General features: G+C 53.7%; 2 protein-coding genes and 1 non-coding gene across 3 annotated transcripts; all 3 read right to left on the bottom strand.

The window, feature by feature from the left end:
* Positions 1–18: 18 nt before the first annotated feature.
* Positions 19–106, bottom strand: QC763_0105790. Its single transcript has one exon. It is a non-coding gene; the product is annotated as a tRNA-Ala (tRNA).
* A 274-nt stretch (positions 107–380) lies between these two features.
* Positions 381–3,240, bottom strand: QC763_706950 (uncharacterized protein; the record flags this gene model as incomplete). The annotated part of the gene is made up of 4 exons (XM_062915685.1): positions 2,214–3,240; positions 2,016–2,146; positions 560–1,956; positions 381–464 (listed from the first exon to the last, which is right to left on the bottom strand). Exons 1-4 carry the CDS (start codon positions 2,420–2,422, stop codon positions 381–383), a joined length of 1,821 nt encoding a protein of 606 aa, XP_062761674.1. The 5' UTR covers positions 2,423–3,240.
* Positions 3,241–4,326: 1,086 nt separating this feature from the next.
* Positions 4,327–9,499, bottom strand: QC763_706940 (uncharacterized protein). Its single transcript, XM_062915684.1, has 4 exons — positions 8,191–9,499; positions 7,594–7,953; positions 6,826–7,519; positions 4,327–6,764 (listed from the first exon to the last, which is right to left on the bottom strand). The coding sequence occupies exons 1-4, from the start codon at positions 8,432–8,434 to the stop codon at positions 4,562–4,564; spliced, it is 3,501 nt and encodes a 1,166-aa protein (XP_062761673.1). The 5' UTR covers positions 8,435–9,499; the 3' UTR covers positions 4,327–4,561.
* Between the last annotated feature and the right edge of the window lie 6,042 nt (positions 9,500–15,541).

The following is a 15,541-nucleotide window of genomic DNA, read 5'->3' as shown; positions in this document are numbered from 1 at the left end:
CTCATGGGTAAAAGGTTGTGGACGAGCTGGGAATCGAACCCAGGACCTTTCGCATACAGGTGGGGGGTATGCTAAGCGAACGCTCTACCAACTGAGCCACACGCCCTTGTTGTTCTGATTGGTTCTTGTGCGCCAATATTGAGATTATGATTGAGACTGTTTTCCACAAACAAGCAAGGAAAAGATAGGCGAATGGTGGGGATAAGGGTGGTGGTGATATTGTCTTGCGACATGTGTATTTCTAATGTATACAACAAATCAAACAAATACAGTACATCCAACACCCAAACTATTCAAACAATCCGTGGTGTCAACAAAACTTTCAACGCTTGGTGACCAAGCCATCCAACCAGAAAATCATCGCTTGCTTCCTCCCTCTCTCAAAAACAACCAAACCATACCTTCTTCCCTTTTAATCCCTCCTCTTCCCACCCCACAGCAACAACCCCCACCACCCCCTTCCCCTTCTCCCCTCCTCCTCCCCCGCCGGCCTCGGATCCCCCCCCCTCAACCTAAAATCCCCCACCGCCCAAGCCATAACCAGCACCGGCACACAAACCCCCAGCGCCACCCAAAGCAGCACCTCCACAGTCTCCTGATAGCTCCTCGCAATCGCCTCTCGTTCCGGACTCCCCCACGGATACGACACCGCCTCCCTCACGCTCCCATAAATCTTGCCCGCCTCCCCCTTCGCATCCTCAGGGAGATACTCCTTCAGCTTCCCCGGTATCAACCTCCCCCAAATCGCCCCGCTCACCGCGCTCCCCACCGCGCTCCCGACTTGCACCAGCGTCAAAAACGCCGCGGTCGCCACCCCGACGTGCTGATGCCGGTTCCTCCCCTTGAGGTTGGAGCTCGAAGACGCAGCCGCCTGGACGACGAGCTGAGTAGCCACGTGCATCAACCCCGCTCCGGCGCCGAGGAACATCTGCGCTGTGTAGAGGACCGGTTCGGAAACGCCGCGCTTGCGGGTGTGGAGCAGCAGCAGGATGGCGAGGGTGTAGATTGTTGCGCCGAAGACGATCCAGGGTTTTGGGCGGGGTTCACCGCCTAGGCGCTTGATGACTAGACTCGCGGCGATGGCGGCGATGGTGGAGGCGAAGGAAAAGGTTTGGGTTATGGGCCCTGCGCTGGTGACAGGGAGGTTGAGGGCCACGAGGAGGTAAGAGTAAAAGTAAGGTTGGACGGCGATGTAAAAGACGGCAAAATAAAAAAAGCCAAGTAGACACCCGGCGACGAAGGTGCGGGACTTGAGAAGTTCTAGCGGCAAGAGGGGGTGAGGAGCGTGGGATTCCCAGAGGGGGAAGAGGACTAGGAGAAGGATGCCGCTGAGGATCATTAGGATGATGTGGGGGTCGTGCCAGCCAGTTTTGGAGCGGGAGACGAGGGTTAGGGGGATGAGGATGAGGGAGAGGCCGAGGGAGAAGAGGAGGATGCCGATGCCGTCGAGTTCTTGGAAGAGGTTTCTGGCTGCTGTTGAAAGTGAGGGCTTTTTGTTGTCGGCCGAGGAGGAGGTGCTCATGGCGCGTCGTTTTGGTACCAAGCCCAGCTTCTCTGCCTTGCGGCCGTTGATGAGCAGGCTCAGCCCGAGGGGCAAAAAGGCCAGCGGGAGAATGATGGTCCAGACGGCGTATCCCCAGCGCCATGTGCTCTTTGCGAGGAACAGCGCGGCGATGGCTGGTCCTATCCAGACGGTTACCAGAAACGGGCTGTCCGGCAGACTCGAAAACAGGGCGCGGTTAAGGAAATCGCTTGTGTCGGCGATGAAGACCTGCTGCAGGATCTGCAATCCGGTGAAGCCGGCCGCGTAAAATATCTGCGCCGAGGCATACGTTTCGACGTTTCGCGAGGCGGCCATGAGGATGTATCCCAAAACACACAGGACGATGCATATGGAGAAGGCCTCTAGTCGGCCAAAGACGTCGGCTATCTTGGCCATAGGGGGTTTGATGACAGCTATAAACACCTTGTTAACACTCGACTCCCGTTACGATTACCAGATTGACAAAACATACCATTAACCACCCCTTGGACCACATAAACCGTCGACAGCAACGAGTGCTTGTTGAACGAACTGACGGCGAATGCGGAAAGGGAGTATGTCACTTGACCTTCAAGCGACGTGGTAAAGGCCATGAAGAATATGCTATTACGTTCTGTCAGTACTGTTTGTTGACTGTGTCCGACAGCTCAAGGTAAAGGGGGCAACTCACCCCAAGTAAGCGATCATCAACCCCCTTTTCGTCCATAAACGAGAAACCGCCTCGATGCGCAGTACACCATCTTGTATATCCTCCCCCCCCTCCTCCCCCTCCTCTGCACCTAACGGTGTCGGTATCCTCTCAATAATCCCATCTTCACCAGCCGTGGTTGAGCCGTAGTCATCAGCCCTGTTGCCCAGGAGCGGTTGGCTGTCTGCCATGGTTGCCTCTGTTGAAATAGTATGCAAGGTGCCTGGATCGATTTTATGCCGCAGCTGTTATTATGCCCCTCCAACCATCAACAGAGCCGCCTGGAAGGGATGAAAAGAATATGAAACAAAAAATAATAATCCTTTCGCCCCAACCGCAAAAAAGTTCATCTTCCGTGTGTATGTGCCGATGAAAGTCTGATGAGGGTCCAAATGAATGAAGGATTTCAAATGTGAGATGAAAAGTGAGGTAGGTGTGTGGGTGCCTCCCAAATGAGATGAGCAAAAAGGCCTGATCAGGTAAGGTGAGACAAGACAACTATTCCAGGTTCTGATTTGGCGCATTCAGAAGGGTCTGAGTTTGTGAGTCCCAAGCTACCCGAAGCCCCTCCCCACTGTCGAACGAGTGAGAGCTCCTCACCTTACCTCAGCGATCAGCAGGGGCAGTGAGCAGGCTGGCTAGCGTAAGTGGTTTGCCTTCGCCGTGTCGGTTCGTGTTTCGGTGTGTGTGTGGGTGGGTGGGTGGATGGGTGTATGCTGTCTGAACTGAGATCCCCCTCCTTCATTCAGCCTTCAAGAATAAAATGGTTCAGACGTTTGAGTGATAAAAGAAAATCCTCGGTTCACCCACCCAGACAGCAAAGCAACCTTGCCCCTCCAAATCCCCATCCTCATTTCTCGCAGCAGCTCATGCACCGGAACGAATGCCTACATTTTCAACGGGATTCACTGACCCTGCCTGGGAACTTCGGGGACCAACAAACAGGGGGAACGCTAGACCCCACCGGCCAGCCCAACGGGAAGAGGGGAACAAGCGACTTCGCTCGAACCGCTCTCTTGCCCACCCTGATTGGTCAGAGATTATCATTTCCATCTGATAAAAAAAATAGACGTGGCAATTTGCAAGGGCATCCTGAACCAGCTGAACGAAACGGAATTGGGTGTGTTTCCGTTTTTGCCGATGGCAGGAGCCGCTGTATAACCAACACTGGCCTTGCCTGATAACTGCTGCTCGAGTTGAACAACTACCAAAGAAAAGGATGCGATCCCCCGATCTGTCATGTCATCATGCTGCTGCCCAATGTGGGCTCCCGCCAACCTTGGCCTATTCTAGGTGGTCATGAGCCAGAACAAACATTGGCAACACCTGAGCGTCGTGACTACAAGGTAGTGTACCCGGCAGCTGTCTACAGTTCATGGATGACCAAATTGTCTGGGTCAATATGACATACAATCCCTCTTTCTTCATTTCATATCCACCACCGCTTTCTGTCAACAACGGTCTACCCAAACCGAAAGCCGTTGGAATCCAAAGTGGCTCTCGCTTCCACTCTTGCAACTTTTAGTCTCACAGCGGGCCGTTCCGTGCAGAAAACGTTTTCCCGGAAAGCTCCGCATGCCGGGGACAGCTTCACTCTTCCGGCGGTTCACAATCCACAAACAATTCTTGTATGAACAGGAGCACGAACATAAAAAGATATATTTTCATCTCACATACCACCCCGTTCCCCCGCGCTGAAAACCAAACCCAATACACCCCACACCATCGAAACTGCGCACATGGACTACATATCAGGTTCATACCACCTCCCACCACCGTATACATAAGGAAACAAGAAAGGTTGAAAGAACCATGTACTGTGAAATTGTCTTGTCCAAAAAAAAAAACAGCAAAAAAAAAGAATTATGCTCCGCTCTTCCCCTCGTCCGCGCACCACCAGACAAAAAATAATCGAAGAGAAAATTAAAAAAAAAAAAAAAAAAAAAAAAAAAAAAAGCAGAATGGTATCTCATCCAAGCAAATATATATATATATATATCCTCCCACCCCCAACCCCTTCCTCCGCTCTTTCAAAGCAAATCTGAGTTTTCCAACAGAAGCAGTAATGTAAACCCAAAAAAAAAAAAAAAAAAAAAAAGAGGTTGCAAGTATATGAATAGGGGGTATTCGAAAGTGTGAGAGGCAAAATCGAAGTGTAACAACTCTCGAAAAAAAAACCCAAGTGTAAAACAAGAACAGATCGCACTAAAAAAAAAAAATAAAACTTCCACCAAAATCGTAAAACGACGCCAAGATGCTCGCTCCCTCCCATACTCAAAAACCCCAAGCAAACCCAGGGGAGGGGAAGACCACAACACCACCACCCCCTCCTAAGCCTCCTCCATGATCCCCCCCTCCCCTCCCCCCTCCTCCCTCCACTCCCTTGACTTTTCCGTCAGCTTCTTCACACCCGACACCCTCCCCGCCCACAGGCTCTCAATCGGCGTCCGGAACGTAAACGCCCTCTGGCTGCTGATCACCCCGATCGCCTGCAGCACCGCCTTCCTGCTGTCCCGCCCAAACACGGCCGGGTGGTTGATCCACTCGAGACTGCTCTCCAGCTCGGCATCCAGCGCCGCAACCGTGTTCGTGTCTATCCCCGCTGCTGTTCCCATCACCCCCAGTCCGTCTGTCGATCTGGAACGGGAGATCTGCCCTGGCACCGGTGGGAAGCTGCCGGCAGAGGAGTGGTTCCCCGACGTGGGAGACGGTGTGTTCTTCCTGTCTGGGGTGCCGGCCGTGGGGGAGGGGTTGGCGTTGTCCGGGTGGGGGGTGGAAGGTTGAGATTTGTTGCCTCCCGATGGCGGGAGCGGTGGGACGGGTGGCAACCCGCCTTTCCCGAGGCCTTTGAGGATGGAGCGGGTTTCGTTGAGCAAAGTGTGGGCGCGGTCGTGCTGGCCGCGGGAGACAAGGGTTAGTGCCCGTGTTAACATGTCTGACGTCAAGAGCTCCATCCTCCGCTGGACGATGTGTGGGTGGGGAGGGATGGGCTGGGAGTTATTCCACGACTTCTTCGAGTTCGAGGCGGGCAGCATGGTAATTGCCAGGAGCGAAGGGCGAGTGTGTTGGGATGTGCCGTCACGGAGGATGTCACCCCAGATGAGCTCGGCTTGGATGAGGGGGACTTCCTCTACCGAGACGGTTCGTTGCTCGTCCTGATCCATCGGGCCGCCGAGGGCTTCCAGACCGGAGACGATGTTATCCCATGGGTCTTGCGGAAGCTGCTCTTGGGAGGCGTTGTCGGGGATGATGACTAGCTGGACGAGGATATCGCGTTTGTCACCGAAGCGGAGGTCTCCGATAGACGCCTCAGCATCGCGGCCCGTGGCGCGCTTGGTGATTTGGAGGGCGCCGCTGATCTTGTGGAACTTGGCCGGGGAGCCTTCGGGAAGCTTGAGCTTGAGCTTGACGTTTTGATGAGAAAGAGTTTGCATGGCGCCGAGGCAGCCGGCGAGACACTCTCGGAGCATCATCCAGTCTTTTACATAGGTGTACGAGGCCTTTGTCCGGGTGGACAGCTCGATCATGGTGTCCGGCTTGTGGGTCATACCGAGACCAAACGAGTGGATGGTGATCTTGGCTGCTTCGGCGCGCGATACCACAAAGTCGACGCTGTCGGCGTCCGAGGTGGAGGCATCGCTGATCAGCATGATGGTCGCGATGGGGTTGTTGTACTTGCGGCCCATGAGCAGATCCATGGCCACATTGGCGCCCTCGACAACATCAGCACGGTGGCTCTTCTGTCCAACGGGCTTGATCGAGTTCAGAACATTACTCCAGCCAGGCCACGCCTTGGTCGTCATACCGACGATAGGTACGCCGCCGCCAGATGATCCAAAGGTCACCAAGCCCATGCGGTCACGGTCGCCGAGCGTGTGTACCATAAACCGAAGAGCATCGCGAACCAGGTTGATCTTGACACCCTGCATCGAAGCCGAAATTGGCACCACCACCACAACATCCACAGGCACATGAATCGAGGGCAGAAGAGGGCTCCTCGCAAAGTTGGTGTACTCGGTAGGCGCAGTTGTGGCCGACTTGGCGCCACCCCATGAGGAAGCCAGGGACGACACTCGTTGTGGTCGGCCAGAGCCAGGTGTTCTTTGCCAGTCATCCTCATCTGTTTCTGAAAACTCGCCACGGTCATATTCGGGACTGCGTACGGGCGACGTCTCAACAGCGTTGAGGTCCAACAGGGCCTGCTGCCACAGCTTGAGCTGGTTTCGATTCTCAAACCGAAGATGGAATTGGGGCAGCTCGGCTACTGATAAGCTGAGGGTGAGAATATTCTCGTCCATGCTGCCACTGTACGACACCTCGTTGAGATGCTTCTTGATGAGAATCGATCCCTTGAGCGTGCAGCGTGTGCTTTTCCGTGGCGCATCCTGGTCCTCCCACTGTGATGGTTGTTGCGTAGATTTCTTCTCCTTGACGCAGATGAGCATCTCTGCAAACAGGAAACACTCGAGCTCCTGCCATGACACTTTGTCCTTGCCCACACGGAGTGTGCCGTACAATCGAAGCTTTCCAAATCTACCCGTCTGTCATTAGCCAACTTTTCCTCGAGACTGTGTATGCCCTTCACACCACTTACCGGCTGAAGTCCAAACCATGCCAGTTGTCTACCCGGTTGCGCAGGCTCTCCGTCATCTCGGCCAGCACCTCTGCCGACTCGTACGGATAGAACCGCGGCGCACTTTGCGCTGGTGAAGGCGCCCTGTGGAACTGCTCCTCGGCTCTCGGTGGCGCCAACGGCGGAGGGGCGGCCTGCAGGTCTTCTGGGTCGGGCCGCCACTTGATATCCGGCACCTCCACCGTTACCAGACAGGTGAGCGTCTGCTGCTGTCGTGACCTCGTGATGGTGGGAAACTCTGACCGCACCGTAACCGTGGGCGCGGGGATGGGATTCCGAGTGACCGTCCGGGGGCTGGCGAGCGAGGTCTCCATGGCCTGAACATCATAATCGTGTCGCCGCGGTGGTCCGCTCTGCGTCGTTTCTGGGTATCCTCCCGAAGAGGCAACACCCGTCGCCTCGCTATCACTCCGTGCGTGTCTCGGCCCGTTGTAGCGGTGATCTGAAGGCGGCGCTTCCCGACTCTCGCGGCTGTCCCGCTGGCTTCCTCGAGGAGCATCCCGGTGACCATTCGATCCACCACCACCAGGTCGCGCGCTCGACCCCCGGCTCTGCGGCCTTCCCGGATCATCCCAATGCTGCGTTGTCGGGGTCGGAGTTCCCTGTGATCTGGTGTCATTTACTGACACTGCGCGCACCATATTGCTGATTTTTTCTAAAAGCACCAAACAAACGTTGGGTCAGTACCAACCTGCTTCCATAATCGCATTCGTTCCTCGACGTCCTTACCTATATCCAGCACGTTTCCGCCGCGGCTGGTGTCCAGGTGCAATGGCGCATTGCATGTCGGGCAGTACTGGGAATCAAACTCGCGGATGAACTCGTAGAAGCACGCCTCGTGGGCTACGTGGGTGCACGAGAACTGCAATATCCTCTCGCCCCGGAGCGTGTGTTCCAACGGCTCCTCGCACACGGCGCACTCGCTCCCCACAAAGGTGCGCTCCCTGCGCGACCGGGTCCTGTCTGAATTCATGGCGCCTTGTGTCGTCGAGATGGATCTCGAGTTGCTCTCGCGCGACTTGTTGGAGCTGACCGAGGCCGTCGAGCGGTGCGATGGCGCGTGAAGCGTCCCTGATGCGATGGAGAAACCTGGAGAGTGGCGGGATTAGCCCTTGTTCACACCGGCTGTGGAGATCTATCTACTTGGTGGCAAGCCACACGGCGCAGACAACCTCGGTGCCGAGTCTACTGGCCTGACTGGCTGGCAGAGTGCGGCCGTGATGATACGGCGCAGTCAAATCAGGACGGGGTCACCACCGAGAGACCCAGCGAGGGGCATTTTCCAAAAGACGACAGACAGGGAAACACAAGGGAACGGGAACCTACTCTTCTCCGGGTACAACGGCGCCCCGTAAGACCTCGCAGCGCTACTGCTGCCGGTGTAGTAGTTGTGGTTCGACGGGCCAAAGTCTGTTCTCCAAGCGCCGCCACCACCAGACCGCACCGTCGCCGAGTCGGAGCCTAGGTCTGAGAGCCCTGCCCGTTCGAAATTGTCGTGATTCCTTCGCTGATGCTCCGTCGCAAAACCCTGAGTCTTCTTGGCGTGCGATCTAGATGATCTGCTGAACATGTGTGTGTTGCAGATATAACTGCTGATATCCTGCTCTCTTCTCTTCTCTTCTCTTCTCTTCTCTTCTCTTCTCCTTCAACCAAAACTTCTTCGTCCTTTCGTTTTGTGTGTTGCTCTCTTCTCTCTATCGTCCAAGCTGCAGGCTGCAGTGTATGGTTCGAGTGGCTCCTGCGGGTGAGAGGATCTGTGGGACTAAATCGTCGACGGCGCCCAAGTCTAAATCGTTTTGGCTCTCCCGGGAGATCTGCTGCCTGTCGGCCTGTGGTTGTAACAGACTATTAAAGTTGCTACTCCCGTCCCGTTCGTTCAATCTTTGGTCAAGGGGAGCCCTGTTGTTTCAGACAGTTGTATCAACAATGCGGTAGAAGATCCCAAAGAATCAGGCGGGGCATGGCTGCGCCAAAAGTAGGTAGGTATCAAATCGGCGGGTTTTTGGTCGAGGTTGTTTTGCTTGGTAGAGAAGGGCCCTTAAAGTGGCCGGTTCCTGGCTGAGAAGCTGCTCAAAAGGTCCCGTGGACCGAAATAAGAGCGCCTTGGCGGTACTCGAGTGGCTCGAGTGGTCCCTTTTCGTTGGCGCGTCTTCAGCGACCTGCCTGTGGGTTTCTTCTTCAGTACCTCTGCAGCTCCGCGAGGCGGAATTGTAAATTGTTCCGACGCAACGTCACGGTTCGGTCGAGACGGCAGGTTGGATGCACGAGATAGTGGGAGGAGGCCAATTGGGTGTGTGTGTGTGTGTCGTCCAAGTTGTAGGATGTGTCGGAAGGGACAACGGGATAGGAAGTACGCGGGCTGTCCGGGTTGCGCGCGGACTGGGACTGGGACGTCGTGTGTGTGACTGGAGGTGATGATGGCAGTGCCGGTGTTGTTCAGCAGCCTGTAGGTCTCGGGGTGGTCCGGTCTCCACGGAAAGGAAGCAGGAGGAACAAGTCAGTCACTGCGGCGTTTCGTTTCCTCGAGTGAGATTCAGGAACAAGAATCCAGAATTTTGGACCGCTCTTTTCTGGGGGGGGAAAAGGGTGAGGCAGCGAAACATAAAAATGGGGTCTTAACAGCGTCTATTAAGACAGCCTCCCAACGCTCAGGCAAAAGAACCACCGTTCCTGACCTTTCGCTGAGGGGGGAAGAGACAGTCTTTTGGGAAACGGGAACTTGGAAAAGCAGTGGGCGGGCTCCCAACGCCAATTACGGATAGGGGATAAAAAGTATCAGCCCTGTCCATGTCCCTGGTCCTGTTGCTTCTGCGGTGGGGTTCACTGCTGAAGTGATGGCGCCGATGGCACGACGACAGAGGTCCAGAAATGGGATTGGCAGGGGTCGCTTTGGGCAACTGTTTTCGAACCTCCTCCCTTTCCAGCGCCCAGGGGGCACCGTTTATTATTATTATCATTATTATCATGACGACGGATGGGTAACGGTTATCTGACCGTTTTGCCCCCCTCCACCACCCACCCACCACTACAACTGAAGCACAGGATATAGGATTCAAGGAATCATACTGCGTAGATGGTACTAACCCGTCCACTCTGACGATAGCGTCGCTCATGCTGATGGTTCTGTGTCTCCGGGGAAAAGACAAAGCCATTCTTCCCAGACACGGCACAAGGAGATGGAAGCAGGGCGGATTCTGAGTCTTTGACTATGACGGCGTTCCGGATGTCCCCGTCCTTGCATCTCTATTGCTGTGCCCGGGCAAGCCAAGGCATCTTTGATTTGCATCGTACACAGTAGCTATGTCATGGTGTGTAATGAGATGGAGTCTCGACCTGTAGAATAAAGGGTCCGGGCTTCTTACTTATACTAGGACAGCAACACAGCTGATGGACTTGTGAACATGCTGAAGAATGTCTCCATCACAGGCCCATGAGCTCGTACATTTGCGCCTGAACGGTAAGCTCCGCATAGTTGTTCTTTAATGTCTCTTTTCAACTTTGCGAGATGATGATTTTCGTCTATTGATTCACGTCAATGCAAGTCAGCGACAGAAGAACGGCGATGAACGAGGGGTGATCATCGCTAGCACGTGGCAGAGCTCCCGCTGTGGAGACGGCAGCGCCCACCCTTTCGTCACGGACATGCTGTCACCAAAGATAGCGTGGGTTGCCAGGTTAGCTGAGGTGGGACAGATAGCAAGATCACAGAAGAGGCTGTCTGTAGAAGAGAAGATGGTCTTGGTTGCGCTTTGAGCTGTCGAAGTTGGAATTTCCGAGAAGCTAGAATGTGTGAATGAGTGTAGCTCACCAGGCTGGAAGTGATGAAGACGGAAACCCGCGTGGCAGCTGGGTGTGTGCACCAGCAGCAAGCCACTGCAGTGCTTCAACCACAATAGGCCCCACTATGATGGTGTCTTACACCCAGCCCGACGGCATGCATCCAACAATCCCCAACCCATGGGAATCATGGGAGGTGCTGTTGACCGTTTTCCAACCAAGCACTCCAGCTCACTGAACTCTGACAGCAGCACAAATCCGAAAATCCGACGAACGCACAACAGTTCCAGGCCGGATCAACAGCAAATGACGCCCAACTCCGCCGCAGCGGTGCGCACGGTGGTGGTACAGTGAAGTCATGATTTTTCCTAGGAGGTGGGGTTCTGCAGGAGACTTGTATCGTATCGTTGCTCTGTGGGAAGGTTGAGAGCATTACGCCGCCAACAAACTTGGGTCAGTCTTGTTTCCTTGGATATCACCTCCTCTGGCTCCCATCAGTTACGAACATGCATAGAAGCATCGGTGGAACAGAAGAGAAGAGCAGCTGGAATGCGGCCCAGCTGCCTGCCCGGCCGTTTCCTGTGCCGGCTCGCTTCTGGCGGATTCGCCGAGGCCTACCGAAGGGTGGCCGTGATCTCGTCTTTTTGCAACGTCTTTGGCTGTGTTGTGCGCCGGCAGTTGGGAATAGAAGCCTCGGCGCTCCATCGTATTCGAAGAGGCCCTCAAGTTTTCAAGGCTCCCAGGCGGAGGCCGAGGACGTCCCGTGTGCGTGGATCCTTCCCGGACTTGAGCTGAACTGGCCTGGCCAGAAGCCAACCAATCCAATCTTCGTCAATCACTTGCAGCATCATCCCGTCTCACCCACGTCTTTGGAAGTCGAATCGGATCCCGTCCTTGGTGTGGTTTGTGCCACCTAATGCCGACCTTGTAAAACTTGACACAAAGAAAAAGAACCCCACTAGGCAGCATCGGTACTATTTCCAAAGTTAGTGGAAGAGAAAAAGAAACCTACGTATTCAACGTCGTGTCCATCTTCCAACGTGAGCAACTTTTTTTCTTTTGTCCGTTTCTTGCCCCTTTTAACCCCCCACTTATGCTGCAATGTTATCTTTTTGTTGAAGATTCTTCAGATTACCCGCTGATTCCATTTCGTCAAAATAGCAGGTCTTGTTGCCCTTTGCCGCTGAGGCGCATCTCTTCCAGGCACAGACAGGCGGGGTAAATTTCCCAGAGGCAATTATTTATGTCGGTGGCTTCTGTGGGGGCGTGAGATAAGTTTCTTGAATCCTTCCCTCAGCAGAGGCGGCCGCCCTGATGTCTGAAGGGGCTTGAGGCAGGAGTTGGTGGCGCTGTGTGTTTCGTCTATCGGTGATGCAATGGGACCCAAAGAGGCAGGTCTGCCTCCGTTTCCCACGTTTTCTTGCATCCAAGCCTGTTGTTGACTGCTAAGCTTGAGCTGTAGGAAAGTGGTATGATGACAGCTAGAGACTCATGGCAGCAAGCCTCTCAGCGTCCACTTGAGTGAGGGTTGGTGGCTTGAACGATATGTAAGCGTAGTGCATATTGCACATGCGAGGGAGTTTGGTGTAGTCAGACGACCCGGGCAAACTTGATATTGCCTGTGGCTTGCTCGTACTACAACGTGTAGGTGAGATGGTAGTTGACAAGAAGTCTCCCTCGTCAAATGACAAAACTGGTTGCGTTCTCAAACTCCAGTTATTACTCGTCTCCCTGTTCCCCCAGAGGATTGGAACCAAAACGGAGCAGGGAATCAAAATTCCCACAGAGCCCAGGTCGACGATCACACAATTGATGGGGTCGGGCCAACACGGCCAGCTCCTGAGTTCAACGGTTTGAGATCGGCATTGTCGGGGACCCTTGCGGCTCATCTCAGATCGTCCCAGATCGCCGACCAGGTGCTCACGAGCAAATAGCCGTGATAAAGTGATAGTCATAGTAGTAGTTGTTTATTCTCCGTTTGGCCTCTTGGTTGAAAGATAACGGTGGACAGGACAGGACAGCCGCTTGGGAGCCGACCGTTACGGCGCGTACCTGACATCGAGCTCGGTTAATGGACCCCTGTTGTGCTGGGAGCGCGCGTCTGCAGTACCATCAAAATCTTGAATGAAATGCCACCAACCGCAGTGAACGATTGGAGGCTGCTGGGAAGAGCAAACCTGATGGAACGAGAAATGCTGTGGACTTTTGGTTGCAATGCATCATTGCAACATAAATCAGTCATGATCTGTGCGTCGGAGTTGTGTGCACCAACCATCCAGCGAACCCCGCGTCTGGTACAGAAACCCCTCCCCGGATCCCAAGGTTTCACGGCCTCTTGGAGGTGATACATACCATCACAGGGTCCTCAGACACCAGTTGCACGACTTCCTGTTTGAACACCCTTCAATCATCTACCGGTATCTCTCGGTGACGGCGTCTTGAGCGAGCCCACAACCCCATCAATAGCGCTACCTCTTAACTCGCTCGCGATTCAAGATGGTTACATTCGCCGGTGTAGCACGACCCCAGCAGACCTCTCGGCTAGGAGGACAGGAGAGCATTGCAGACCTCGACGGCCAGTTGCCCTCTGAATCCATCCACGTTGCTTCCCTCCCCGCAAGTAAGACTGTCATCGGCACAAAGAGCACCAGTTGATGGAGTGGCAATATCAACGATGTATACTCACTACCGACTGGCGTCTTGTCTGCTCAAATTACCAGGTTACTAGCTCACCAGGCCCACGATCTACCACGACCGTGCGGTAGTCAACCAGAACTCCCCACCCAGAGGATGAGTTTTCGTCACGTTTTTGTTTCTCATGCTGGCCATGTCGCTCGGGCATTTGGCCTGTTGATAAACACTGCCCGTCCCGGCCAAGGGGAGCGAATGCAAACCAGGCTTGCGAAAGCGAAGGAAAGAAAAAAAAAACCACAAGAAAAACACCGTGCTCTGCATGCTCTGTTATGCATGCTGCAAGCACGGTCTGCCATTCCCTTCCCGTCTCTGCGAATGCCGCACCAAGATTTGTTCGATCTCGAGCACAAGAGGGGTCTCGCGAACCTCTAGACCGCAACGGGCTTAGAATACCCTCACTTACACCTCAAATGTGTGTGTCTGTGTGTCACGACATGCGTCTGTTCTCTTTGTTGACAGCCAATGCCCTTCGATGGGCACTGGGGAACCACGATAGAGGCAAACCAGGAACGGCATCTGACTACCGGCATCCAGCGTTGTTGTGTCTGTCTTCCCCGCCACTATTCTCGCCATTGCGGGGGATGTACCGTCGTTAAACATCTTGCATCTTCACCGCTTCCCAAGTGATAGTCGCGTTGGGTCCTTTTCTACTACCTGTGGTAGCATTGTAGCAGAGGGGCAGTAGTTTTGTTGATGTCTGTTGAGCTATATACCTCACTTCACGTGATAATAGTGTCGAAACACAATCGTGGTCGCTTAATCACCTCGCTCAACCACCTCGATTTCGACTACCACCCTCGGGCAAGTATGCAGTGCCTTTCTCATTTCTTTCTTGGCCCGGCAGGGCAGCCACGCGGAGAAGAAGAAAATTTCCACCTTGATAACCCTCTTCTTCACGGGCACTAGACGACAACCGTCATGGAATTCCGTTTGAGGAGGAACTGTGTCCCATATAGTAGTCCCCGAGCCCGTGCGCTTGCAGCACCAAGCCGGACTATTCCAAAAGATGGCCTTCTCTACAGCCTCGGCGAGTTCTACTGGCTTTGCTCTATCGCTATGACCTGTGATATGACTATTTCTGTCATGCAGACTCTTTGACACGGCAAGAAAGGAAGTGATGTTCAACTAATGACAGCAGGTGGCTTGACGTCGAGGTCATGAGTCCGGAACAGAAGGGGCAAGGCCAGACAGCTCAGTCTCCGTTTCACTAGTGAAAGATTCCTCAATGATGGTGGTGTGAAACGAGCATATGTCGGGGCAGTGACCGGCAAGAGATACCTTACCTACACCAGACGATGGGAATAGATGCCCAAACCTGGCTTGTAGCTGAGAGCCCAACGAACCTGAAACATGGCAAAGGCTGTAGGACAAGCCAAAATCAAGAACTCTGTCGTTCTTGATCACACTAGGTACTTGGTCAGGCAACTATCAAGATGCCACCCCCTAGACACATGGGCAATGACATCAAAACACCCCCTGGACTCCATATACTCTCGAGAGTGTGCTGTCATGACTTTATCGTCCCAAGAACATATATATATACATACAGATGACAGACGCTGCAAAACCCACCTCGAGCAGAAAGGTGAAACCAAGAAAGTGAAACGAGAGGTTCTCCTACCCATCATCATCATCCGAAGTAGAGATTTGCCAAGTGTAAAAAGACTTCCGGCAAACCTCCTTCCCTATTAGGATACACTCCCTTGATCTTCCCGAATCGTTGACTGTGAGCCTATCTAGATAGGTTCTCATTTTGGTGAGTCTACGGCAGTTAAATCACATACATCTCCCTGGGGCCACCGACTCGTTCATTTGTAGGTAGCTTTTCTCATCGACTACTACTTTAATCATTGCTTTCATCCCATTGCTTCTCACTTTCTTCCCTCACTATGCTCTCTTGACCATGAGATTGAGAGAGAACAAGACGGCACTTATGAACCACCAGCAGAGTAAGGTGGTTCATCAAGCCTTTCTTTTCGCCCTCTCCTGGAGCCAGCAGCCCCCCAATGACGAAAGGATTGAGAGCATCTAGCAAATAAACCAAGAATATTATTAATACATGTACTTGATCACATGTCCGGTGATGATCACGATCACGGACTTGAGTAATATACCTAGGTAGTACAGTCGGCATAGATGTATACAGATATAGCCCTAACCTTCTTGCAACTGATCATGATCTGGTTCCTGCCAGCCGGGGTGATAT

The sequence above is a fragment of the Podospora pseudopauciseta genome, assembly GCF_035222475.1.
Source record: "Podospora pseudopauciseta strain CBS 411.78 chromosome 7 map unlocalized CBS411.78m_7, whole genome shotgun sequence".
NCBI classification, from domain to species: Eukaryota; Fungi; Ascomycota; class Sordariomycetes; order Sordariales; family Podosporaceae; genus Podospora; species Podospora pseudopauciseta.
This window is presented reverse-complemented; position numbering and strand designations above follow the sequence as displayed.